Source organism: Tinamus guttatus, unplaced genomic scaffold (genome assembly GCF_059628265.1).
Source record: "Tinamus guttatus ecotype Peru unplaced genomic scaffold, ASM5962826v1 Tinamus_guttatus_pri_ptg000945l, whole genome shotgun sequence".
Lineage (NCBI taxonomy): Eukaryota > Metazoa > Chordata > Aves > Tinamiformes > Tinamidae > Tinamus > Tinamus guttatus.
Genome location: NW_028289479.1, coordinates 195,033 through 221,730, shown reverse-complemented (window position 1 = coordinate 221,730; position 26,698 = coordinate 195,033). Strand labels below are relative to the sequence as shown.

The 26,698-nt window shown below is 42.9% G+C and overlaps 1 protein-coding gene across 1 annotated transcript in view; it reads left to right on the top strand.

The window, feature by feature from the left end:
• The first annotated feature begins 4,964 nt into the window (after positions 1-4,964).
• TECRL (trans-2,3-enoyl-CoA reductase like) overlaps positions 4,965-26,698 on the top strand; it is a 55,709-nt gene continuing 33,975 nt past the window's right edge. The window contains exons 1-2 of the mRNA XM_010215779.2: positions 4,965-5,198; positions 15,814-15,865. Coding sequence (XP_010214081.2) covers positions 4,965-5,198; positions 15,814-15,865 — 286 coding nt within the window. The remainder of the gene's footprint in view (positions 5,199-15,813; positions 15,866-26,698) is intronic.

Here is a 26,698-nt window from a genome sequence, read left to right as displayed (position 1 = left end):
GTCATGATCTTAAACCTCTCTATCTGTCGTACCACAGAGATAATGCCTCTGCTAAGGCAAAAATCTAGCCAGTCCAACAGCCACGATTATGACCTTCATTAGTGTTAATGTTCGAAACCTCACATAAGCTTCTACTGTCATTGCGGGAGACTCATCATGCACACCAATCCCAAGAGTTCATAATTGGAATGCCCAAAGGACAGGCATGGATACAGGGCACTGGAATGGCATATGCCAGAACTATACAGAGACTGGATTTCCTTCGACACTGACTATTGCCTGTTCTCACCAGCTTGCTACAGCTTCAGGTGGTTTATGCAGTGGAGGGGTGTGTGTGTACACACAAACAGTTGCAAACCTGTTGTTTTATCCATGAGAAACTTTTCAGGCAGAGAAGGGAGGCAAGGGGGAGGGAAACATATTATCATATATGTTAAGTAATGTTGGAGTATGTTTTGTCTCGGCCCATAACAACTGTGTACCCAGGGAGAGCTCATCAGGAGCCACTAGCACTACTTCACTGCAGAAGGGGTGCACCCACAGAGCAGTGCGTTTCATTGAAGAGAAAGAGCAAGTGTAATGTGATCTGCTGCACATTCCTGAAGACTGGCACTGGTTGCAGTCACATTCAGCTGTAATTAAATGTTTAGCCACATTCCGACTGTCCTATAGTTTCACAAAATCATGCAAAAAAAATCACAAGAAAGGGAATTAAAACTTAGAAAGACCCTCTGTTTGTCTATCCTCTGATTACAATTTGCCACAACTTTTCTCAACAGCTGAGGCCCTTCTTGCATATTTTCTCCCAAGACAAACAGCATTAGCAAAGACACAACAATAATGCCACAATTTGAAGCTCACGTAACTCCTTATTTTTCAACAGCCTGGGGTTTTTGCATACACGTGCTGGTCTGCCACCTCTTGAGGCATCCAACTCCAAGGAACTGTCAGTTTGAAAAGAAGTACTTGGGAAAGCCCCCCTTTACTGGTTAGCTGAGGTAAGTTAAGTGCCAAATGGTTTTAATAGTGACACTCCAGAGCTTAGGTGGACCTTTTTTTTTTTTTTCCTGTGGCTAGAAAATTTTAAGTGGATGTTGACACTGCTATGGCAGATTCTTGGAGATTTTAAAGTGATATTGAGGCTGTTGAGGTAAGCAGGCAACAAAATCCCAGAGCTTTGTTTCCTCTTACCATGCCACCCTTAATTATATGAAGAAATGCTTCTCGGAATAGTGGTGTCATATTTGATATACAACACACTGCAGTCTTAGCTCTGCATTTTCCCTTTCATTGAATCCTGGCTTAAATGCTTAAGTTCCTACTCTGCTTCAGAAGTGCATTCTACTTGTTATTAATGTGATATGGATAACAGAATCAATACAACGTTTAAAGGCATTAGCCCCCCATATTAAGCCCATTCCTAACTTCTCAACCAGATGAAGCAGGGAGCCAGACGAACAAATTATTGTCAGTGGTTTTACAAATGAGTGCTTTGTATCAAATTCTTAAATCCTTTCTTAGACAACTCCGTAAAATGAAACTAAAAGCATAGCCACGGTGCACTTAACACAGTAAACCCAACACTAAAAGGGCATGTGTGGTACCATGCTAGTGGAACCTGTTAGTTCCCTTGTATGTCCTTTAGCGTGGAGATCTCTCCCACTCCTTGTTTCCAACACAGCTGAGCACTTGCTCCCCGCTCCTCCTCCCCCAGCAAAATGAATGGCAGAATCTCCAAAAACGAGGCACTAAAGTGAGTGTAGCAGACCTTGGATTATCTGCCTTTCTGCAGGCTGCATGCACCTGCACTTGGGCCTCTGGAATCTGTGTCTAGGGGCTTTTTTCAGGTGCTCTTTGGCGTATCAAAGCTCTTGGGAAAGGCATAATCTTGCTTCCAATGAATGTTTGGAGTATGTGCGATAAAAACGCAGCATGTGAGGGGGCTGCCAACAAGCATCTGGAGTGTCAGAGATGACTTTGTGCTGCTGACTTAACTGCTGACATTCTGCAGTGTGAAAGAATCTGACCAGTTCTCTACAGAAGGAGCACAAAGCATGACCGGAGATGAAAAGGTACTTCAGTAATGCCTTCGGGTCCCAGCTGAGGTCTTTTGAAGCCTCTTTATGCCAGGCTGCCTGACAATGCACAGTGAGAGGGAAGCTCCCGCAGAGAAGGCACATGGAACGGGAAGGGAAAAGCAGGAGAAAAGGTAATTTCCTAAGACACAGGAGGTCAGCATCAAAAGCATAAATTGAGTCCAAAACCTCATCAGCACATGTCCATACCTGCTTCTGTCACCCCATTTGTCATGGCATGCACTGGCCTGTGATTTTTAAAACAGCACATGAGAGAGCTGCAAAAAGTCAACTACCATTCCCCTATTTGTTGTGAAAATACCAACAGTTCAGTGGGACAGAAATGATGGCCCTGCTGCATGGCTTTGGGCAGGTATGCCTTCCTTTATGGAGAAAGCCTCTTTCAGGGGGATGGCTTAACAAAAAGCCTGTCCATCTGCAAAACAGCTCTTGTCAGCCAAGCACCAAGTGAGGAGAGTGGGAGAGCCACAGACTGAGAAGCTTTCTGTCCACCTGCAGGACCCTTAAAAAATTTGCCCCCATATATGGCAGGAAGTTCAGCACGAGCTGAAGCTGTCAGAGACGAGCTGTTTCCTGCCAAGTGCTGTTTGACTCCGTTCAGAGCCCCAGAAGGAAGCTGAGGTCAGGGATTTGGTGCCTGTTGGCTACTAGCCCTGCCACAGCTCTGCCTCATCAACAGCTCCCACCCATGTAATGCAGTGGATATAAGTCTCACCACGGGACTGATCTCTGGTCCCCACCGTTGGTGACATTTTAAGCCACTGCAGCATTTGTAACATTAATAGCAAGATCTCCACTGCTTTTACACATTTTAGAGGTTAGGCTATCTCTAGTAGCTCTAGCCCTGAGTATTTTCAGTAGAGAAGTTCTCACCCACCTTATGTGAAATGGTGCTGTAACCCAGTCCCAAATCTACAGCTTAATATTATGAAGAAAGTGGCAGTTGCCTTCAAGTAAGCTATGCGAGTTTATGTTAGCTGTGGATGAGGTTCTGCAAAGATTATTTTTTATCAAAATACTGAAATTGTTTAGCATTAGCTTATATTGAAAAAATGAGAATACATTTCTGTAAACATTTTGCTAGAATAGATTCTGATTTCTACTACTCACTGGTCAGTAATTACATTGTGACCATTTAAATGCCTGCAGTAAATAATAATAAAAAAAATTCAGAAGCAGTGGCTCAGATGTTATAATTTTAAATAATATTTTAAACATACCCATTTATAATCATTGCAACACCAGTACCTTCTATGCATAGAAGTTAGCTATGGTTATTCTTCACTGCATTAAAATTGAAATCAATATAGAAATATATTAATCTATAATTAAAGAATACTAAAGAATAGCGGTATGGCCAAAATTTCATCCTTTATTTATATTAGGTGACCACTGTGGTTATATCTGTGCATTTCCACAATCAGGGCTTTCCACTAACAAGTCAGTGAAGGCATTTCAAAGGTTGTCAGACTGCATCAACAAGTAATGGGGACTTCTTTTCTCAGCCTTTTAGCTACAAAGAAGTTTGTTATCTCATATAAATATAAGACATCTTAGATATCTGCTGGGCTTAGCCTCTGTAGTGAGAACTTTTAGCTAAAGAACCATAAATAAATGACAGTATCTCTTGCTTAAAGGTTCAAGCCCACTGACTCGTTTGTCTCCTTCTCATATGTCTTTTCCACATGTGTGTAAGCATCACAAAGGTTTAATTTATGCTGATTTAATCTTGACAGGACTTAAGCGCATGAACAACTTGGTACAGCGTGGATTGCTCCATCGATTACGATGGGCTTGCATACATGAAGAGGAGTTCATGTGTGCATTTTGCTAGCTTTTCCAGCACCAATCCAACTGTGTAAATCCAGATAGCCCACGGAATTTTGGGTAGAATCTCAAGATAAAAAAGTGCTGATAGTTTACATTATATGACTTATAAAAATCATACAAGGTAAAAATGCAGTGTAAACAAGACATGCAGAAGCCCTTTCATAGAACAAAGCCTATTAGATCTATTTTTGTTGCAAACTTTCATTGTGAGAAGTTAATTCTGTAGAGGACAAAAGAAAAAAAAAAAAAAAAAAAACCCAAGCCCTGTTGCAGTCCGGTTCTATACCTTATGCATAACTTCAAAACTACTAAGAGTTCTTTTGACTCGCACAGTACTGAGCTTTCTGAAGTACGAGACTTTCACATTTACTTCAGTTGAGTTTTCCTGGCAGAGCTGAGGGGAAAAATCAGTCTCCAATAAATAACAGGGCATTCCTGGCACTAAATACAACCAGATACAAAATCCTCTCTGTGTTTGTGAGTGACCTTAGTATTTTGCTGATGAACTCTTAGCATTTTGCTATTTTAACTGTGTCTATCCTCCATGTACAATAGGAAATATTTTAAGAGCAGATGATATATGACATTATTTTATAAATATCCACTTTATTAAACCTATATGTGTGTGTGTATGGACACTTTTAAACATCTATCTCAGGAGATAACAACGGAATTTGCAGCAATCATTCCTGATTCCTTCTGGGCTGTGGAATTTCGGGGTCTGACTTGTTACAGGAGGGAATCTAGATAAATGGAGCAAGTATGAGGTGTTGTTTCAAATGCTGGTATAAATAAAAAGGGGGGGAGAAAAAGGCAGTAGCAATTCAGCGCATCACAATAGCAAGTTAAATATAGTCAAGGATTACAGAGCCATTGTTTTCACTCCTGCTAAATAAGACAGCACTCTTAAAATGGAACACCACTTGACCTTTCAAGTCTCGTCGGTTCGTGGTTGTATTTAACTCACGCAGGGGTGCAACGTTGTCCCCTTGGAGGTGTTCCTCGTTGATATGAGGATCGCCCTTGCTGGGCCGCGCGATGCACAGGAGACACAAACCCGGTGCCTTGGAGCACCGGAGGGATGTTGCGGCGCAGGGAGGATCTCCGTCTGCAGCTCACCATGAGGTGCGCTCCTTCTTCAACTTCTCACAGCTCGTCCTTTCCGCTGGCCACCTCAGGTCACCACCAGCCCTCAAACATTCGAAAGTTACTTACTTTGAAGTAGAAATCCTTGATGTGCAAAGCAAGAAGCAGATCTGCATTGTGGACAAGGTGAGTGTGCGTTGTTTCCACGCTGCTGGGGATGTGCCCAATTAACAAGTTGCAATGCTCTGTTTTCTCTTTGCTGTGATCTTGTACCATCGTGGAAATCCTTTCAGTCTTCCCGCTGGGAGATACTCAGAACTTCTCATGGTGTTTGCTTGGCTGCTTTTCCAGGGTTTCTACAGAATAAAACTCACACTGACTTCAGTTAGACCTCATGGCTGCACTGTGGGCTCAAAATACATCCTTTGCCTGTCTCTTAAAGCTTATGAGATTGCAGTGTTTATTTCAGAGCATGAGACTTAAAAGATCTGCTTGAGAACGAGTATTTTTTAAATGTATTTGTAAAGCTTAGCGTCTCTGCAATGTTGTAAGTTCCTGTTAGAATCCAAACATATTCAGCTGAGCCTTACCTACAGGAAATGGGCAGGAGCATAGCAACCTTTTTCTCTTGGTAAACAATGGGGCTTGGCTAAGAGCACAGAGTTTTCTTCAAAGTCAAAAATCAAAAAACATAAACGAGGATGAGAAACCTGGCTAGCAAGGTTTTACACCATAGTTTTACAACAGTTGAAAAAATGTTTCATAAATATTTTCATCACAGTTTTTGTGATTCATTGTCCCTCCACAGAAGAGCTGGCCTCTTGCATGCCAGACCATGAAAGTGAGCATCCCATTTTTTGTTTAGACAACAGAAAAATTTTGTAGCATAGTCGAGTTTTGAGACTTACTCCTTTCATAGAATCATAGAATCACAGAATGCTTAGGGTTGGAAGGGATCTCTAGAGATCATCTAGTCCAACCCCCCTGCACACGCGGGGTCACCTAGAGCACATGGCACAGGACTGCGTCCAAGCGGGTTTGGAAGATCTCCAGAGAAGGAGACTCCACAACCTCTCTGGGCAGCCTATTCCAGTGCTCTGTCACCCTCACTGTTAAAAATTTTTTTCCTTAAGTTCCTGTGGAACTTTTGATGCTTCAGTTTGTGGCCACTACCTCTAGTTCTGTGGGTGGCCACCAGGGAAAAGAGGCCAGCACCATCTTCCTCACTGCCTCCCTTGAGGTACTTCTAGACACTGCTCAGGTCCCCTCTCAGCCTTCTCTTCTCCAGGCTGAACAGGCCCAGCTCCCTCAGCCTCTCCTCACAGGGCAGATGTTCCAGGCCCCTGATCATCCTTGTAGCCCTGCGCTGGACTCTCTCCAGCAGCTCCACATCCCTCTTGTATGGGTATGAAATTCATGTCTGTACAGGGGAGAGCGCGTGTAATTAGTGTTGATGAAAAGTTTTGTTTGAAGGAGAGAACATGCAAAATTCATCAAGTCTTAAAAAGTCTGAGAAGTGATTCCTTTCTGTGCTTTTTAAGAAATAATCCGCATTTGTCATCATCAGTGAGTAGTTATGAAAGATACATAGCTACTCAAAAAAATGTTTTACTTGGACATTTTTTCCAAAAGCCCAATGTAGGTTAATTTTAAAGTTATCGATATGTAGTGATTTGATTTCTAAATGCTGTTAAGGCCACTCACAACTGTTTCTGTTTCTGTTAAAACATTCATTGTGTAGCATTTTTTTCTTCAGATTACCTTGCAGCAAAATGTATTTTCCCACAAATGTAAAGCTGTGTGATTAATTTTGCATGAGCTTCTTTTAAGGCAGAAAGTGTTGCACGGTGCATTTTAAGAGAATAAATCACCTTTGAGGAAACCGTCAGGGTTTGTTCACTGTACAAACGCAGAGTTTGTTCACGACACAGTGGAAGCCCTTTCAGAAACACTGCTTGAAGCCTTCAGGGTGAACCTGCTCCATGAGCTGTGTAGGACTGAGCCTTCCATTTTTGGTGCTCTGCAGTGGTTACGGAAGCCTCTTTCCTACTGTTCCTTATACAAGCTTCCCAAGCAGCCTGTGCTCTCTCACACTGTTTACTTGTTAACTTGATTACTTTATCCTTCTGAAGTGCAGAACTGGCACCTCTTGTTGTTCTACCACAAGTTGCTTCCCTCCCTACCACCTCTCTTCAGTTACCATCTCTGGGAATCTTCTGACCTCTTAAACTCTCCCAAAAACATTATGTAATTTTTTAGGTGCACTTTAGTTCATTATTCTGACCCCTGGGCACTAAGAAAACTGATGCTATATTAGAAGAACTGATTTATTTCTAGTTTTGTGTCTTAAATTCCTAAGCCAGATTCCAGTCTTCAGAAAAAACAAATACTGATTTTTACATGATATTGATGCCGGTAATATCTGTAGTTGTTAGACATATGCTGCATGTTTGTGGATGTGGACTGTGCCTACAGTGAATACAACCATGTGTGTTTTGTTTGTTGGTTGTTTTTCTTGAAGGATCTCTGGGTAGGGCCTGTCCTTTTTTTAATGCATTTTTGTCTCACCCAGCATAACACAGGTCCACGGCTTGACAGTATCTGTCCAGCTACTTATATATGCAGCTCTTCTTGATGTTAAATGTTACACGGTGTGTGCTCTTCTGCATCTTCAGCCACAAAGATAAGACAGGAATCATTCCGATTGCTCTGCAAGTGTTATGTGTCCCTGTCTGAGGAAGTTCACAAGCATTTTAAGTTATTCACTAATGCACTGAAAGCAATAATGTCCTCGTATCTGCATGCTGTGGCTTAAAAAATGCAGCGCAGTTACTCCAGATTTACACGTGTGTGACAAAAAAATCCAGATGCATGCAGAACTCATTGGCAGCATCAGAAATCTGCTGTCTTTCTCCTATGGAGCGCAGCCACTGAAAGTGAGCAACCAAAAAAGTGCCCATCACCAGCTCTCTTGTGCATCTCCTTCCTGCTCCAGTATTTTATGTCAATATAGCCGCTGTTTACGGTGAAAAGGGTCAAATGGACTTACTAATTTCTGCTTGCTCTTTGCTGTTACCGTTCTTTTTTCAGTATAGATTCACAGATGGAATACCTAGAGAAACAGTCTTTGATTTACGTAGAAGAGAGAGAGACCGCTCAGGGAAGAAGCTGATAACTTTAGGTAATTAGAATTCATAAAGGGATAATTTAAAGAATTTCAGAGGCCACTACAGAAGACTAATGGTTCAGTCAATGTTGATTTTCAAAGTTTGGAAGCACCTTTGAATGCCAGTCTTTACACATTCCTTGTTTTAGACAGAAGATTCTTAACCTGTGGTCTGTGAGAGGCTGAAATAAAATAGACATTCCCCTCAAAATGATGTCTCAGTTGAAAGCAGTGAAAACAATAGAATGAATTCCTGAGACATCAGGGATGCTCCAGCTCTTCATGAACATCTTCTGACCAACAGTATCCTTTGTGTAGATCTGTTTAAACCAGCCATGCTACAACAGGAATGAGTATTGCAAAAAATGTATATCTGTTGAGACAGATTCCCAGCTAGTCTGGAAATGTCCTATTTCCCAACAAACTTACAACATTTTATCCTGGCTACACAGTCTTATTGCATCAAATATAATTCATGGATAATCACAAATTATGAATGTACTGGAGCAGTATAATACTACAGGGAGCTATAGGTGCTTTATTAGTTTGATAATTAATCAGCAGAACCCAAAAAGGGAATTTAGTTGTATGATATCTCACGCATGCATTATAATACTCTAGGCTGCAATATATGCTCCAGGTTCTTTATGAAATCTTAGTCTGTGATTCTTCAAAAAATGCCAGAACTGTGCAGTAATGGATCAATGAATACATGACAGTATATAAAAATGCTGTAGTTATATTTATCTACAAGTGCAGAGTGTTTCCTTTTTAAAAACTCCTTAAAACATAAGATTTTCATTTTAAAACACACTGCTCTTGTGCTACAGCAGGAGAATGAATTGTGACAGTCAGAGAATCTGTAGCAGAGAAGCCACAAACTCCTCTTCATATGGACTTGGTCCTGCGAAAAGTATTTAGCTTTCTAGAGTTCCCGATGATATCTAATTATTCTCATCTATCACCTTAATGTCTTGTTCTTTTCTGCTTCCCAGCTTCTCAAGTCCCTTCAAGGACCTCAGGGGGCTGCTTGTCTCTCTATCTTTCTGCTCTCCAACTTAACTTTCGACCTTTTGGATGGGTTTAAATAAGCTTAAAAGAGGAAAAGAAGCCTCAGAGATGGCTTAGTTCTGCCTGTCTCAGGAAAGTGGGTAGCTGAGTGTTTTCAAGGCAGCGAGGACAGGCAGGACGCAGCCTTCACCCATGCATTTACCAATAGCCAGGTGTCAGCCCAGGTTGCCAATTTTGCCTGGGTCATCAGCAAGCATGGGCCAGCAAAACAGCTGGTCTCGTGCACAGTGAATCCTTTGCAGGAGCCACGGTTGGGGTATGGGGTGATGGCAGCTGCTACTCACAACAGTACTTGTTTTGCCACTGCTATGTTCTCCTGTAAATTTTCCTTTGAGTTGAGAGAGGAGCATTGCCTTACAAAAATAATTTTGTAATATTTCAATCTACTGTGACACAATAAATATTTCATTTCAAAAGCAACTGGTACTTACAATTTAATGGTGCATTTATTTGAGCGTTATTTCACATCAGGTTATTTCCCATCACTTGAAAGGGTGTTATATTCTTATCAATTATCACGATTCTTGTGTCACAGAATAATGCAAAAGTAATGAAAGTTCCATGGAGATGAGAAATAAAATAAATGAAAATATTATTGTTATATGAATTTTCAGCATTTTGCTCAAACAGGATTTCAAAATGAAGCCTTTTCCCTCCCTCCCTCCCTCCCTCCCTCCCTTCCTTCCTTCCTTCCTTCCTTCCTTCCTTCCTTCCTTCCTTCCTTCCTTCCTTCCTTCCTTCCTTCCTTCCTTCCTTCCTTCCTTCCTTCCTTCCTTCCTTCCTTCCTTCCTTCCTTCCTTCCTTCCTTCCTTCCTTCCTTCCTTCCTTCCTTCCTTCCTTCCTTCCTTCCTTCCTTCCTTCCTTCCTTCCTTCCTTCCTTTTCCTTTTCTTCCTTCTCAATACTAATTTTTGAAGAAGAATCCTATTTTCCAGGTAGGAACAAAAGTGTTTTGACAAAACCTTTCCAAGTGGTTCTGCTATTGACCTCTTAAGGTGACTACAGAAACCTTAGTCAATCTTCTTCAAATAAAGGTTAGAAGGCCAAGAGATGTGTCAATTCTAGTCCGATTTGCTCAGAAGTAAGTGAACGTGTGGAACACTGTAAAATGCTCAATTGTAAATTGGGATGGCCGGCAAGGCTGCTATCTGTAAATCACATTCTTGTTACTTTCACTCTCATCTTTAGTAGAAGGAGAAAAATCTGTTTCTGGCGTCTGTCTCTATTCTTCAGGAAATTCTTGTAAAGGAAGAGGATTTTTTCTTTGTATAAAACACACTAGTACATAAAATTACAACACAAATTCAGAGACAAATTTGGATAGTGCAAATCAACAAGCCATCCATTAAAAATACCGTTACACGTCCTCATAGTTAATTCTTCCTTATAGTCACTGGGAATGCCACTCAGATTATCTCATATGCCAAAATTCATGTGACCACATAAATAATCTCAAGGAGATTGTTAATTGATGCTTCTCTCTGCTCACAATTTTTGGAACAGACTTGAGCTAAAACCTAATGCTGAATCTCCCCTACTTCTGGAAAGACTAGTTTGAGATCAGAAGCTCGGTATAGTGATTTTGCTGCAGTCCACTGATGAAAATACTAAGCTTCATATGAAACTGTCTTGTAATTCTGGAAATACTTGTCTATATGTAGCTACTTACATGCCATTTTCAAGGTAGAGTCAGGGTCATCTATTTATATGTTTGGACATGACCATCATTCTGGTTCATCAAGCTGACAAAAGACCATTATAGGGACACACTGAAGGGAGGCTTTCAGAACACCCATTTTTAATACTATCTTTCAAAATTAACAATAAAAAAGAATAATCAGATAATAGAAGCCAAATTCGCAGTAAATGCCAGTCAGTTAGAATGGAAGGTTTCCTGATCAACTTTCTGTGAATTGCTGCTGATTCCTAATGGTGCAACATATTTCTCTAAGCAAGGACAGGATGTGAAAACAGCACCAACGAAGTATTTGTTGAAGGCTGATTTGAACATTAGCTGGCTTTTCCATTATCTAGTTATCTATTTTGGGGTCACATCCTCAGCTACAATAACCTGATGTCATTCCTTTGAGCAAATATACCTTGGCCAAAGATGTGGCTATCTGTGCTTAATAAACAGTTGGAGTGGCACGATTTCTGAATTCCTGCAATCATGTAAAATGACTGCCTGTCAGAAAGTGGGTGATTCAGCAGTGCAATAATAGTGGCATTTCAAAAAGTCAAAAAGACAGGAAAAAAAAAGTTCAAGGGGATATGTTAAATGAAGGACCACTTATTTGAAAAAAACATCTATTATTCAAATTCTTATTGGTATTCTTCAGATCTCTAAACCCTAAAATAATTCTGCAGTGCAAAAACTGTGTGGGGCAATTACATACAGATGACCAGATTTATTACAATTCTTTCACTTATAAATGTGAAAGAGGTATCTGATTAGCTTGTACTCAAAAAAGCTGGTACCCAGTTCCTGTAATATTTTCCTTCAGTCATAGCCTAAGTTACTAATACGATATTTTAAATCTTAAACAGAAAATGAGTTAGTTTGTGCATTGCTGCATAGGATAGAAGGATAGAGCTGGAATTGATGACCCAGAAGGGCCTCTTATTCTTGAATTCCTGAAATGTGAAATGTTGCCTTGAATGGAAAAGTAAAATTGCTGGTTTTGCTAGGATAACACAGGAAAGAAGTAGAATTAGAGCTTTTAGAATCATACTTTTCTGAATGAAAAGTATAATGAATGCAGTGCATAACTATAAAATCAGCCTTTTTTACTATTTTTTATGAAGCAAAAATTCTTGTTGAGCTTATGATAGCAACCTACTAGAAACTTAACTATATACAAAATCTGCTGTTAGACTACAGGATATGGAGCTGAAGGGAACCGAGGCTTGACTGTCAGACCTGGAAGATATGTGCCAAATAAAAGGTGCTCCTGTGATACAGTTCATCTTGTTCTAGATAAACCAAGGATGGCCTTTTACTCTCTTTGCCTTTGAATATCTGAAACATGCTGATTTAGAGGCAAAGGAAGGTTAGAACACTTTCAGAAATTTAAAAGAATAAAAGAAAGGAAAGTAATAATTACAGTGGAGTATTTCAGGGTGTTTTGCTTGGTTAGCATGATACGAGCAGGTGCTGTTCCAATCGTTACATTTCGTTAGCTTGTACTGATGTACAATGAAGAGAACAAAAGATCATTAATGGAGCTTCTTAATAGGAAGCTGATGTCTCAGCAACATCTTCAAGTTGATCAATATTAGAATCTGTAACTCATCATTTTATGAGGTCTTTTTAAAAAAAGACATAATATCGAGATCATAAAAAAATGTATTTCACTCCTTTTGTGGCTATAACCTGCCAGGGAAAGGACACTGAGGTTCCTCTGTAGCACAGCTTGCACTGAACAGGAATGTATATGCATTATTTTTCCACTTCAAGTCTGGCAAGCTTTTTTCAAGCGAGGTCTTGGCCATCCCGTAAGCTAGGTGGCCCATAAAGCCCATGTCCCCCCATTCTGCTGGCTGGTTGTGCTCTGGGCTTTCCCTGGGCATGCGCAACCCACATAGTATAATGCAAAGCTTCAGCTAACCAACCCATGCCCTGGGTGCACAACTTAAGCCAGTTGCAGCAACTTTGGAGGTACTCATGTACATCAGTACTCTTGCCCACGAGCTCTGCATGTCCAGTGGATGTAGGGAGAAAACATAATTCCCTCCAGCTCAAGTTATCTTGCTTTCAGATTTGGGTTGAGAAGTGTGCAGTGGCTCTCACTGCACCATGTGGATCACAGTAAGCACAGATCCTGACAGACATGGCTTAGCTTGTAAGCACCTAAGCGACATTAATGATTTTGGAGGTAAATGTCTTGCCTCAAGACCTAAAATGGAGGCTAAGGCTAATCTTTTGAGGACTAAATTCGATGGCTTGAATCCCATGGCAGGCATGGTAGTGTTAGGAGGGCAGAAGTACTAAAAGTATCAGGCTAAGAAAATGGATACTGATGTAGGCTAAGCAGGACTGAACTAGAAATTTTATGCTGCTTAAAACCAGCACTGTCAGTGCATACTTGGCTGGTGAAGGAATTGGAAAACCTGAGCTGTTTCGTGCTCACTCTACGTGTTACTGTAGGCAGGTTACAAGTCTTGCTGTTTCCCCAACTTATTCAGATGGACAGCTTTCCAGAGCACCTAGTTAGCCCTGATTACTTACCAGAATCTATCACTGTAAGATACTGATCTCCCACAGGAATGCAAGCACAGTGGTAACAGAGCTTGCAGTATTTAGAAAGACAGAAGATCCCCCCTCACATCAGGACCTGCTCCCTCGCTGCAGGCTACATCTGCAGTCTTAGGTGCCGTATGTTTGTTATCAGCTCTACAGCACTTGCATCTATCTCTGATAGATTCTGGACTCTGCACCTTGCAGGTGTGAAATTATTACATAAGATAAGTCAATTTGAGGTATTTTTAGAGGTTTCTAAAATGTAAATAAATAAATAAATAAATAAATATGCCTGTGTCCCCAGTTCAAGCCCACACCAGCTGTACAACTTAAAAAAATAAGGCATATGCAGGCTATGTGAAGACATAATGTCCTAGCAGAAGCTGTGGAATGACTTAGTTGTAGGGAGTGCGGGTGAAATGCTTTTCTTTTTGTACTCAGGTAGGAAGATAAACCTGCCTCTCGTTTTGTTCCCTATGGCTGTGTCAGACATCAGGAATGCCAGGGGAATGTCCCTCTCCTGGCCCAACACAGTTCCACAAGATTTGGCTACAGCTTGGATTTTGCTGATACCAGATTGAAATCTGTCCTAAGTTTCAAGGATTTTAGTCCCTGATTTGGTTGAAGTTATTATTGTTTAACAAGTACCTTACAGAGGTAAATCAGACTATAAGTAGAGACTCACTTACAAGCAGCTTCTGCAAATAAAGACTTTTGAAATTACCAGTAAATCCTTCTAAAATTAGGGAAATGAAATTGAGCAGAAAAAAAAAAGAACTTTACATACCAACCATTCACTAGCCAGCATTTAGGGCAGCTATCATCATAAAGCTTTACATTAATGAAAGATGTATTGAGTTATCAGCCTGGTTATATTATTACTGGAAAGAAGTTGACTTACTCCCTAGTGACACATAAATTGCATATTTGTGTTGGGTGTCAACTTACATATGAGAAGATCTCCTTTTTTTTTCAATATGGATTTATAGCTTTTAAGTTAGCAAATTTATTACGTTGCATCAGTATTTCTCCAGACTCACAAGATACTAATGAAAACAACCTTTCTTAAGGTGCTGATTGACCTCTACTGGCAGAATGACCTAATGTTACTCTCCTGTTCTATGTATGGTTACTATCACAATTCCCTCATATCACTGAGCACATTTTGAAGAAAGGGGACTAAAGGCCGAATATAATGCCAAGAGGGGGTCAATTTATGCACGATTTTATGTGATGCAATGAAATGGGTTGCCCAGCAAAACTCATAGAGCAATTTCTACAGAGCCTAAGTGTTAGGTTCCTTTGTGACTTCCAAAGAAGCAAAGTGGAGAAACTCTTCCAGGCTTTGCTTAGACTGGGAAAATCATGTTGAGCCGGAGGTAGGGGTGAAACCAGACTGACCAGTGACAAGTGTCCAGCCAAGAAAAATGGTGTTTTTTTTTTTTTTATCTAGCCACTGCATACTGGTATTAGCCTATGCCATACAGGTGCTTAATGTCTCCAATTTGCCATTGGCTCTTCTAGTGAGAGCTCTCACTACAGGCAAAGCAGTTCCCCCCAGTTAAGACTCAGTTTCTGTGCTTAAATGAACCAGATATGGACTATTCAATCAGTGCCATGTGTAAGGGGACAGTCTCATTAAGAAAAGACCCTTGCCTCTGCCACCTATATCTCAAACTTGATATACTATTTCCATAAGTATTCCATTCACCTTCATTATAAATTCTAGGTACTTCTAAGTTTTTCACTCTAGCAATTCTTACTGTTCTCAGACACTTTGTACAAAGTGTATTAAGAAATCAATATACATAATAAAATAGAATCTAAAAGGCTTCAGGACTGCCATCCAACACAGTAACACCCAAACTACTTCAGTGCACATGAATGACAGGATGCAAAGGCAAGCTGATTTCAAGCAGAAAGGACAGAACCCTTTGCTGCTGGCCCTTTAGGAAAAACCTTTCATATCTCAGGTCCTAGTATGCTTGAACTTGATATTCATCTCATCCTTCAAGTTGTCCCTTTGACATGACCTTGAGGGTAGTCACTGGATCTTCAGGGTCAGCAGGTTCCCCTTTTGCCTATAAGGATTTTACCTTGCCATTGGCCAAGCAGGGCTGGCCTAGATAGTATGGGAATCAAATGTGAGCAATCCTTAAAAATAAAAAATCAATATGCAAACAGAATTGCTATTTGCATCATCATGACCTACAGAACTTGGAGACAAGCTGAATCATCTCTTCATTGAACAGAAGGAGAGGAAAAGAGATGCCAGAATAAAGAAGGATAAAAAAATAATATGCTTGCATTTTGTTTTCTTTTTCAGGTACCTCCATCATCTACCCTTCTTGATGTGAAACACAAATTTCACAAAGCATGTAAGTATTACAGCTAGCAGGCGGGAGGCATGATTAGAGGCCTTGGAAAAACTGTCAAATTTATTTTTCATGAGATCTTGCATTAAAGCTGAGACTAACTTGACACCTCCAGTGCTAAATTAGAGCAGGTCTTGGACCAGGGTGCTACTGTAGCTACCACAGATTTGAGAAGCTGGAAGGAGAGGACTGCGTAATTTATCAATGACAGCCTATGAGCAACAGTGCTTTTCTATCCTCTGCTTTTACTATTACAGTGTCAATTCAAGACTGTAACTGTGTTTGGCCTCACAGCGTTAAATTAGATAAGCTTCAACGACATCATACTGCTTCATGCTCCCTATGTGGACGAAAGAACTGCTGTAGTTGAGAAGTCAAGCAGAGAGTGATGAAGTGACTTGTCTGGGCTAACGCAGGCAGAGTTCTCAACTGACTCAGCACGACCCAGTTTCCTAACAGTCTGGGCAACCTCACTTTGTTTTGGCAATGTGGTTTTTACTTTTGGTAACCTTGAGAGTCACTCCCATTTGACATAAGCAGGTCTGTGTATTGCTTGTAATTTCAGTTGGGACTTCTTAGAACTGAAGGAGTACTTAGTTGGGCAGAAAAAGATGCAACAAGAACTGAGGGTTGCAAGTGAAGGCCAGATAAACTCTAATTAAGAAAGAAACGGTGGTTTCTTGTACTTTGGGGCAGAGTGACTGGAGAGCTGCATGGCAGAAAAGGATATGGGGGTGCTGGTCGACAGCTGGCTAAATATGAGCCATCAGTGTGCCCAGGTGGCCAAGAAGGCCAACGGCCTCCTGGCTTGTATCAGGGACAGTGCAGCCAGCAGGACCAGGGGAGTGATCGTTTCCATGTGCTCAACGCTGGTGGGGCTGCACCTCGAAGACTGTGTTCAGTTTTGGGCCGCTCACTACAAGAAAGACATTGAAGTGCTTGAGCATGTCCAAAGAAGGGCAGTGAATCTGGTGAAGGGGCTGGAGCCCAAACCTTAAAAGGAGCAGCTGAGGGAGCTGGGATTATTTAGTGTAGAGAAGAGGAGGCTCAGGAAAGACCTTATCACTCTCTGCAACTACCTGAAAGGAGGTTGTAGTGAGGTGGGAGTCGGTCTCCAAAAGAGCTACTGAAAATAGGACAGGAGGAAATGACCTCAAGTTGCAGCAGGGGAGGTTCAGGTTAGATATTAGGAAAAATTTCTACATGGAAAGAGTAGCCAAGCATTAGAACAGTTTGCCCAAGGACGTGGTGGAGTCACCATCCCTGCCAGTGTTCAAGAAGCGTGTAGATGAGGCACTTAGGGACATAGTTTATTAGGCATAGTGGTGAGTGGGTTTACGATTAGACTTGATGATCTTGAAGGTGATTGATGACCAACAGCTAGTGGGGAATGATGGGACTCATCTTAGCAAGAGGGGCACACGTCTCTTTGCAAAAAGGCTGGCCAACCTGGTTAGGAGGGCTTTAAACTAGGCAAGAAGGGGGAAGGGGAGTGACACACTGACGCGGCAAGCAGTACCGCACAGCCCAGGTCAGATGGCGTCCAGCGGGAGTATGGTAGTGGGGAAGTGAGGGTAGGAAATGATCACAGAGGGTCCTCTTTCACCCCTCCTGGGAAACCTGTGGCCTCTGTTGCTTCCCTGAAATGCCTGTATACCAATGCGCGAAGCATGGGGAATAAGCAGGATGAACTGGAGATCTGTGTGCGGTCCCAGTGTCATGATCTCATCGGAATCACAGAGACGTGGTGGGATAGCTTGCACGACTGGAGCGCTGCCATGGAAGGCTATGTGCTCTTTAGGAAGGACAGGCTGGGAAGGCGAGGTGGTGGAGTTGCTCTTTATGTGAGAGAGCAACTGGAATGCATGGAGCTCAATCTGGGAGTCGAGGATGAGCGAGTTGAGAGCTTGTGGGTAAGGATAAGAGGGCAGGCTAATGTGGGAGACACTGTGGTGGGTGTCTGCTACAGGCCACCTGACCAAGACGAGGAGGTTGATGAGGCCTTCTATAGGCAGCTGGATGTTGCCTCACGGTCACAGGCCCTGGTTCTCATGGGGGACTTCAACTACCCCGACATCAACTGGGAGGACAACACAGCCAGGCATAAGCAGTCCTGGAGGTTCCTGCAGAGCGTCGACGATAACTTTTTGACGCAGGTTGTGGAGGAGCCGACGAGGAGAGGTGGGCTACTGGACCTCGTGCTATCAAATAGGGAGGGCCTAGTAGGAGATGTTAAGGTGGGGGGTACCCTCGGCTGCAGTGACCATGAGTTGGTGGAGTTCAGGATTCAACGAGGAGGAGGCAGGGCTGTAAGTAGCCTTGCGACGATGGACTTCAGGAGGGCCAACTTTAGCCTCTTCAGAGACCTCCTCGGAAGAATCCCATGGGCTAGTGCTCTAGAAGGCAGGGGGGCCCAAGAGAGCTGGTTAGTTTTCAAGCGGCACTTCCTCCACGCCCAGCAGCAGTGCATCCCTGTGTGTAGGAAGGGAGGCAGAGGGGGCAGGAGACCTGTGTGGATGAGCCGGGAGCTTGTGGCAATGCTCAAGCAGAAGGCAGCGGTATACAGAATGTGGAAAAAAGGACAGACCCCCTGGGAGAAATACAGGAACATAGTCAGGGAGTGCAGAGATGCGACAAGGAAAGCTAAGGCACGACTGGAAGGCAATCTGGCAAGGGACGTTAAAAATAACAAAAAAAATTTCTTCAAATACATTAACAGCAAAAGGAAGATCAGGGAAAACGTGGGTCCGCTGGAGGACGGGATGGGCACCTTGGTTACAAATAACACAGAAAAAGCAGAGTTGCTCAATGCCTTCTTTGCTTCGGTGTTTACCAAGGGCAGCCCTTTAGAGCCCCAGGCCCTAGAGACAAGAGAAGAAGCTGGTGGAGAGGAAGACTTGCCCTGGGTAGAGGAAGATTGGGTCAGAGAGCACCTAAGGAACCTCGATACCCACAAATCCATGGGCCCTGATGGGATGCACCCCAGAGTGCTGCGGGAGCTGGCAGATGCCATAGCTAAGCCGCTCTCCCTCATCTTTGAAAGATCCTGGAGAACGGGGGAGGTGCCGGAAGACTGGAAGAAGGCCAATGTCACGCCAGTCTTCAAAAAAGGCAAGAAGGAGGACCCAGGCAACTACAGGCCAGTCAGCCTCACCTCCGTCCCCGGAAAAGTGATGGAACGGCTCATACTGGCCGTTGTCTCCAGACACATGGAGGACAAGAAGGTGCTCAAGAGTAGTCAGCATGGATTCACCAAGGGGAAATCTTGCCTGACTAACCTGATAGCCTTCTATGATGAAATGACCGGCTGGATAGACGAGGGGAGAGCGGTGGATGTCGTCTATCTCGACTTCACCAAGGCTTTTGACACCGTCCCTCACAACATCCTCCTGGGCAAGCTCCGGAAGTGTGGGATAGATGAGTGCACAGTGAGATGGATTAGGAACTGGCTGGATGGCAGGGCCCAGAGAGTGGTGATCAGTGGTGCAGAGTCTAGTTGGAGGCCTGTGGCTAGTGGGGTCCCCCAGGGGTCAGTCCTTGGTCCAGTCCTGTTCAATTTATTCATCAATGACCTGGATGAAGGCACAGAGTGCTCCCTCAGCAAGTTTGCTGATGACACAAAACTGGGAGGAGTAGCCGATACCCCAGAGGGCTGCGCTGCCATCCAGAGGGACCTGGACAGACTGGACAACTGGGCGGTGAAAAACCTCATGCAATTCAACAAGGCCAAGTGCAAGGTCCTGCACCTGGGGAGGAATAACCCCAGACACCAGTACAGGCTGGGGACCGACCTTGTGGAGAGCAGCTCTGCAGAGAAAGACCTGGGTGTCATGGTGGATGATAAGTTGACCATGAGGCAGCAGTGTGCCCTCGTGGCCAAAAAGGCCAATGGAATCCTGGGCTGCATTATGAAGAGCATCTCCAGCAGGTCGAGGGAGGTGATCCTGCCCCTCTACTCAGCCCTGGTGAGGCCACATCTGGAGTATTGTGTCCAGTTCTGGGCTCCACAGTACAAGAGGGATGTGGAGCTGCTGGAGAGAGTCCAGCGCAGGGCTACAAGGATGATCAGGGGCCTGGAACATCTGCCCTATGAGGAGAGGCTGAGGGAGCTGGGCCTGTTCAGCCTGGAGAAGAGAAGGCTGAGAGGGGATCTAATCAGTGTATATAAATACCTCAAGGGAGGGAGTGCAGAGGACGGGGATGGTCTCTTTTCAGTGGTGGCCACTGATAGGACTAGAGGAAATGGCCGGAAACTGAAACATCAAAAATTCCATAGGAACTTAAGGAAAAATTTCTTAACAGTGAGGGTGACAGAGCACTGGAACAGGCTGCCCAGAGAGGTTGTGGAGTCTCCTTCTCTGGAGATCTTCAAAACCTGTTTGGACGCAGTCCTGTGCCACGTGCTCTAGGTGTCCCTGCGTATGTAGGGGGGTTGGACTAGATGATCTCTAGAGGTCCCTTCCAACCCTAAGCATTCTATGATTCTATGATTCTAAGGTCTTATCCGACCATAACGATTCTCTGATTTCCCAAGAGGCTGGATGAGTTTTGGAGTAGGTATCAGAAATGATAGGTTTATTTTTACCAATTAAGGGGTTTTCAAGTAAAGACTAGATGCCTTTTTGAAAGAAATGCTTTAGTCAGAAACAAATATTCAGATCAGAGTAAGTGGATGAAATACTAAGCTTCTCTTCTGCTTTTAGAATTTGATAAAACACTGATGTTCAAGGCTATTGTGATTGCACAAAGATTCTGTTGATGAAGCAAAAGGTTGTTGGCACAACTGCTCCAAAACTACTTGTTTTCGGTCCCTGTAAGGTTTTGTAAAATGCAGAAGGGGAAAAGTTTGAAATCTCTGAAGCTGAATATGAACAGAGTGCAAAAAGTTTAATATTTCAGTAGTATTTCTGCCCCCTCAGTTTGTGAAAATGTATTTCTGCATAGATGCTCTCAAGTCAATTGAAACTGGATTTATATTGATGAAGCTTAAATCAGTTGAAGATCAGTGGCACAGAAATTTATGCAAGTTTAACTGTAATCAGGTTTTCAATGGATTTGAGTTAAAATGGCACAAACTTGTGTATAAGCCTATTTAATGCAACCTGTATTCATAATTAGAGGTACCTTACCCTTCAAATAGTCTTGCTGATGTAAGCAGAACTAAGTAAGAGGAAAGAAAATAAGCATTAAAAAAAGCATAATCATAAATGGAAACTCTGACAATGTGGCTCTTTAAAACATATTCCTTTAACTTTTTTCACTCTTCAGTTTCCCACTTCAGTTACCCCATTTTGCAGAGCACACTGTGCCAGTGTCCTGTGGTTCTTTCTTCCTGTTCCAGCCTATTGCTTTAACCCGTCTTTTCCAACTCAGCCTAGACATTCCTGTCTCAGCACGGTTCCTCTTCCTTTTCCATTTGCAAAGAACAAGTTTTCCCTTTTTCTCTTTGCATAGTTTGGAGAATGACAGCTTATGGAGTACAGTTCTTTAGGCAAGAACTGAAAAGGGACTTATCTGTGGATGTCTTTGGCTTGCTTGCTATTTCCAGCTAGCTTATACATTCCTTGCTCTCATTTCATGTGTGTCAGATGTATGTGTTGTTTTTAATCTCTTGCTAAATCACATTCCTATCTACACACACTTTATCTTTCTTCCTACATTTTCCTTTGATCACCTGTGTAATTAAGCCTCTTCCTTAGCTTCATAGCTTGTCAGTGAATGAGAGGAACGCCTGTGCAGGACTTTGACAAGCTGCATCTATTACCACTGAGAAGTTTTTGCTGCCAGATTTAAGGAAGGAGGAAAAAGACAGAATTATGAACGGTGGTAGGGTTTCTAAGTGAGGCAAGCATTAGGCTGGGCCTGTGTTTATATGACTGAAAGGAACTGAGAAGGCCAGGAAGAAATGCTAAAATATTCTTCAAGTCTCACTTGAGAAACACAAGCAAAAGAAAGCACCAACTGAAACAATCCTGGCACAGTCTACAGTGTGCTTTCTGTTGCACAGAGGCCAGTGGAACAATCCATTTTGTATCACCAGGCATCTGGGGATCTCTATATTATTTAGGTTGAGAACAATCATTGAAGAGAAACTGCCATTCCCATGGGAAGTCAAGCTTTTCTGCAGCTTGAAGAGCACTGTTTTGGGTCAGCCCACAGTCACTGTAGCCACTGCCAGTAGCAGGGACCAGCACTTCACAGAACAGCATCTTGCTCTTCCAGTCTTTCAGTCATGAGCTGCACAGTCCCTTCCTATAGCAGATGCAAGATCCTTAATAGCAAAGCTCACACCTGCCCACCATGACTTTGTCTAATCTTTTTTAAACCTGTTTATAGTTTTGACCTGAGCAAAATCCTCAGGAAAGAGCTCTGTAGTGTAACTATGTGTTATGGACCAAAATACAAATTTTATAATCATATTTTACCAACCTCAATACTTCTGTTGCTTGACGTTTTTTGCTGAAGATGGGTGACAGGTAAGTGCCCAGGTGTTACTGGTCATTACCCTGTACCATCTAAGGCATGTTCAGAGAAGCTTCAGTCAAATTGGTGCTCTGGGTGACTTTTTTTTTTTTTTTTTAATTTTCCTCATTCCCTTTGTTGGTTGGCAGAGATGAAACCAAACCAATAAATCTACTTCTGAGAAGGAAGCTTCTTGCTCTTTCCTTATTTGCTTATAAGGAGTAAGGAAAACCTAAGGTTTTATTTGTAAGGATGATGATTTTGATCATTCTTTTCATCCATTTAACATCTCTTGCATATGGAGAAACTAAGCCTCCTATAAAAGAACAGGAATCTACCTACAGAAGAAAAATAAAAATCCACAGTGAAAAAAGCAGAGGATATTGAGAGACTTGTCAATATTAAATGAAGGAAAATTTTCATCAACCTGTAAACTAAAAATGGCCTATTTTGGAGGCAACCATTTTGAGAAAAGCCTTTGAGTGTGTCTCCTGGGGGCCTGGCTAAGCTCCCAGTTTTCCCCAGATCTTTAATAGTAAAGCCCGTAAGAGTGCGGTGCCTGTAAAGTCATCAAGATAATATCATAGGGCATATACTCGCATGGATAGCCCAATATCACGCTAAAGCTTCTCCTGCAGAGGGGATACTCTGCCTCTGACAGAGATCTGTCCAAGTTTCGAAGAAGTCAAATATTCTTTTTGTCCCTGTATAACCTCCCTGAAGCATCCTCCTCATTCCATCACAATCTTAGGAGCGTTTCTTAATGATCCTCTTGCCTATAATGAACACACACCAGTGTCTAATTTAAAAACAACATCACTAATTTTATTTAGAAAACATAGTAGACTATCTATAAAGGGAGGGGGGAAAAACAGGTGGTTTCATGGAAGTCTCTGAGGCAGCTGTGCTTGAGGACACGGCAGGCTCGTGTGCAGTTGTTCATAGGCTGACATGTTGCAGGACTGCAGCAGCTCACTGTAGGTAACTTCCAGAAACACCTGATTCCCTACTTCCAGCATGACCGATAAGGTTTCTTTGATGGGACTTGTCCAAGTAAATTTTCATCTTCCACTTGCTCAGTAGGTCTGGTAGGAGAGGAGGTGGAAGTCAGGCTGCTCTTGCAATTACCTTTGGGACTGTGCTTGTAGTTGCGGCCTGCTGCTCCTCTGAGGTCAGGCTGAGGATGGGGGATGTCTTTGGTTGACTTGAGCTGATGCCATGTTCTTTGGCTGGGCAGGAATATCCGTGGTGCTGCAGCTGCTGTCTTGTGTCTGGTGAGGGAGAAAATCTCCTGCCAAAGGACTCTGCCTTAAAAATGCCAGCAGGTTCCATCAGAAATGTGGCATCAACAAGATGGCTGTGCTCTGGTGGGAATTAGGTGTTGCTGTTTTTCGCTTCTTGAGAGGTTTCTTTTTTGTGACGCACCTTGGTGAACATCTTCCTGTTAGGTGGTAGCAATCTTGGGCCGAAGTGCAGCTGGTTGTTTGGATGGCTGGCAGCTGAGGAACAGCAGAGCTCTCGCATGGGGACCCTGCCCCTCTCCTCAGCTCTCCTGAGGCCACACCTGGAATACTGTGTGAAGTCCTGGGCTCCCCAGGACAGGAGGGATGTGGAACTTCTAGAGAGGGTCCAGCGAAGAGCGACAAGGATGATTAAGGGACTGGAGCATCTATCTTATGAATGAGCTAGGCCTGTCTAAGAGAAGACCGAGAGGGGATCTTCTGAACATGTACACATACCTGAGGGGAGAATGTCAAGAAGATGGGTCCAAGCTCTTCTCAGTGGTGGCCAGCAGCAGGACAAGGGGTAATGGGAACAAGCTGAAACACAGGAAGTTTCATCTCCATATTAGGAAGAACCTCTTTATTGTTAGGGTGGCAGAGCACTGCAACAGGCTGCCCAGAGAGGCTGTGGAGTCTCCTTCCTTGGAGATGTTCAAAATCTGCCTGGATGCGATCCTGTGCCACATGCTCCAGGTGTCCCTGCTTGAGCATAGTGGTCGGACTAGATGATCCTAGCAGTCCCTTCCAATCTCAACCATTCTGTGTGATTCTGTGATTTTGATTAGGAAAGAAATAATGTAGACGAAATTTTCCGATGATAGCTCTTCGCCTTTAACTTATTTTTATCTTTGCAACATGTATTGGGCTGTCATCGGGGAATCCTGCAGACAGAAAAAGGGAAACTATAACGATACTAATTCATCTATCACAAACTAAAAATACCTCTAAAACTGATAATATAGTGAAGTCAGTGATTAGTTCATTAAATATTTTCAAGGTTACTACACAAAAGTTGCTGAAAAATATCCTGAAAGTGGAGGAAGAAAGTGGAAGGGTTAGAGGGATACATGCAGTATTATAACAAACTGATGTATACAACTTCCTTCTGCAGGAGGGAACTAGAACTACTCTTTCAAGTTACAAGAGCTGGCTTAGGAAGGCCAGAAATTGCCCTGTACACAGAAGTAGCAGACAGAGAAGGGCTAGGTGGAAGGAAGCTTCGTAATGGGTGGAAGGAAAAGGGAAGTGGAAGTGAAACTGAAATCATCAATTCCAGAGATTACTGGCCCACGGATGGAAACAGGCCTTATGGACAAGAAACATGCAGAACTGACACCTATCTAAATAAAACATAAATTCCTATTCCTTCAGCTCAAAAATTAGAAGCCTCTGCAACTGAGCTAACAAATGTTGCACAGGGTGTTTAAAATAAGCAATGTCAGGGAAGGTAAATCATTAAGAAGGAGATTGTCAATAGATGGCACTCAAGGATAAACAGCATCATTTCTGGACACTATGAAACTTAGGAGGTTTGTTGTACAGTCTTAAGAACCCTAAAAACAGCATTCCTAGAAGACAAGTAATGTATTCTATTTCTTTCTACTAGAGAAAGGGCAAAGAGAAAAACAATTCCATTCCTTCTTCATGTTGGGGACTGGTCTGTTTTATAGCCTTATCCTACCAGGGTGCAGAGCAGGGTGTTAGGAGCCCTTCATCTGCCACATTTCACCTACTGCACATATTTTGCACTCATGTCCCTAGAAGGGAAAGGGCAGCGGGGACCCCTTAGATGTCGTCACCCTCCAGATAATCTGGTCAGGGCATACTCAGTCTGCCTTCCTGCACAGAATCATAGAATCATAGAATCATAGAATGCTTAGGGTTGGAAGGGACCTCTAGAGATCATCTAGTCCAACCCCCCTGCATACGCAGGGACACCTAAAGCACGTGGCGCAGGACTGCATCCAAGCGGGTTTTGAAGATCTCCAGAGAAGGAGACTCCACAACCTCTCTGGGCAGCCTGTTCCAGTGCTCTGGCACCCTCACTGTTAAGAAATTTTTCCTTAAGTTCCTATGGATCAGATGCTCCTCAGTGTGACATTTCAATGAGTCTACCAAAGCTTCCCACTGACTTCTAAGTGTTTTGGATAAGGTCTTTATTGCCTAATACGAGGAGATGCCGTATCATCTCTGAGGACAGAGGACTAACAGTTCCAACTTCACAGCCTATGCACAGTCTCCCTCTTTTTTTTTCTTGCAACTGCTGCTGGTTCTTCTCACCCTCCAAGGTTGTTCCTCAGTACTGCTCAGCTCAGCAAGGCCTAACCAACTTGAAGGAGAGCAACATTTTAAAACCAGTAGGTTCTTGTTTATCCCCAACCTAAGGAGGAATCGCTTCAGAACATGGAGCTATAGAAGCCATGGAAGCTGTGGAAACTAGACTGGCTTGGAGAAAAATCTCTCATTGGATAGAAATCGTAAGACGAGGCTTGTGAGAGTAGCTGAAAGAATGTGAGGTACTAAAACTTATTTTTTTTGGGGGGGTGGAGAGTCTTTATTTTCTTACCTTTTCTGAAAAATCTGCTAGAGATTTTCAAACTCTGTATCTGCAACTTTCCTGATTTTAATGACCTCTGAGAACTCACCTACTAGAACTCAACGACTCGAAAAGCAAGAGCTTAAGGAAAAACTCCACAGTTTGCAAGCCCTGTACTAAAATGCAATTGCTGAAAGCAGTGCTGCACCTGAAAGAGAAGGGTTCATACAGCAGCGCATAAATCCATACTAGAGGTTGGCCATGATGTTGAACAGCAATGCTCAGAGAGGTGAGAAAGGAATTAGTCATTAATAGTAGCACCAGTAAGAACAGTGACTGCTAAGCCAGTGTCTTGCCTGCCGGCTCCGTGTAACCTGCAGTGGCTGATAACACAGTCCTGCTCCAAACCTCCAATTCCTCTGATTTCTCCACACTGCCTATTACTGCTGGTTTCTCAGTTGAAGAAAGTTAATGAAATCTGTCAATTTTGATGCCTGGAGAGACTCATGTGCCTGATGAATGCACCAGCTGGGGACTCAGAGAAGCTGATTTATG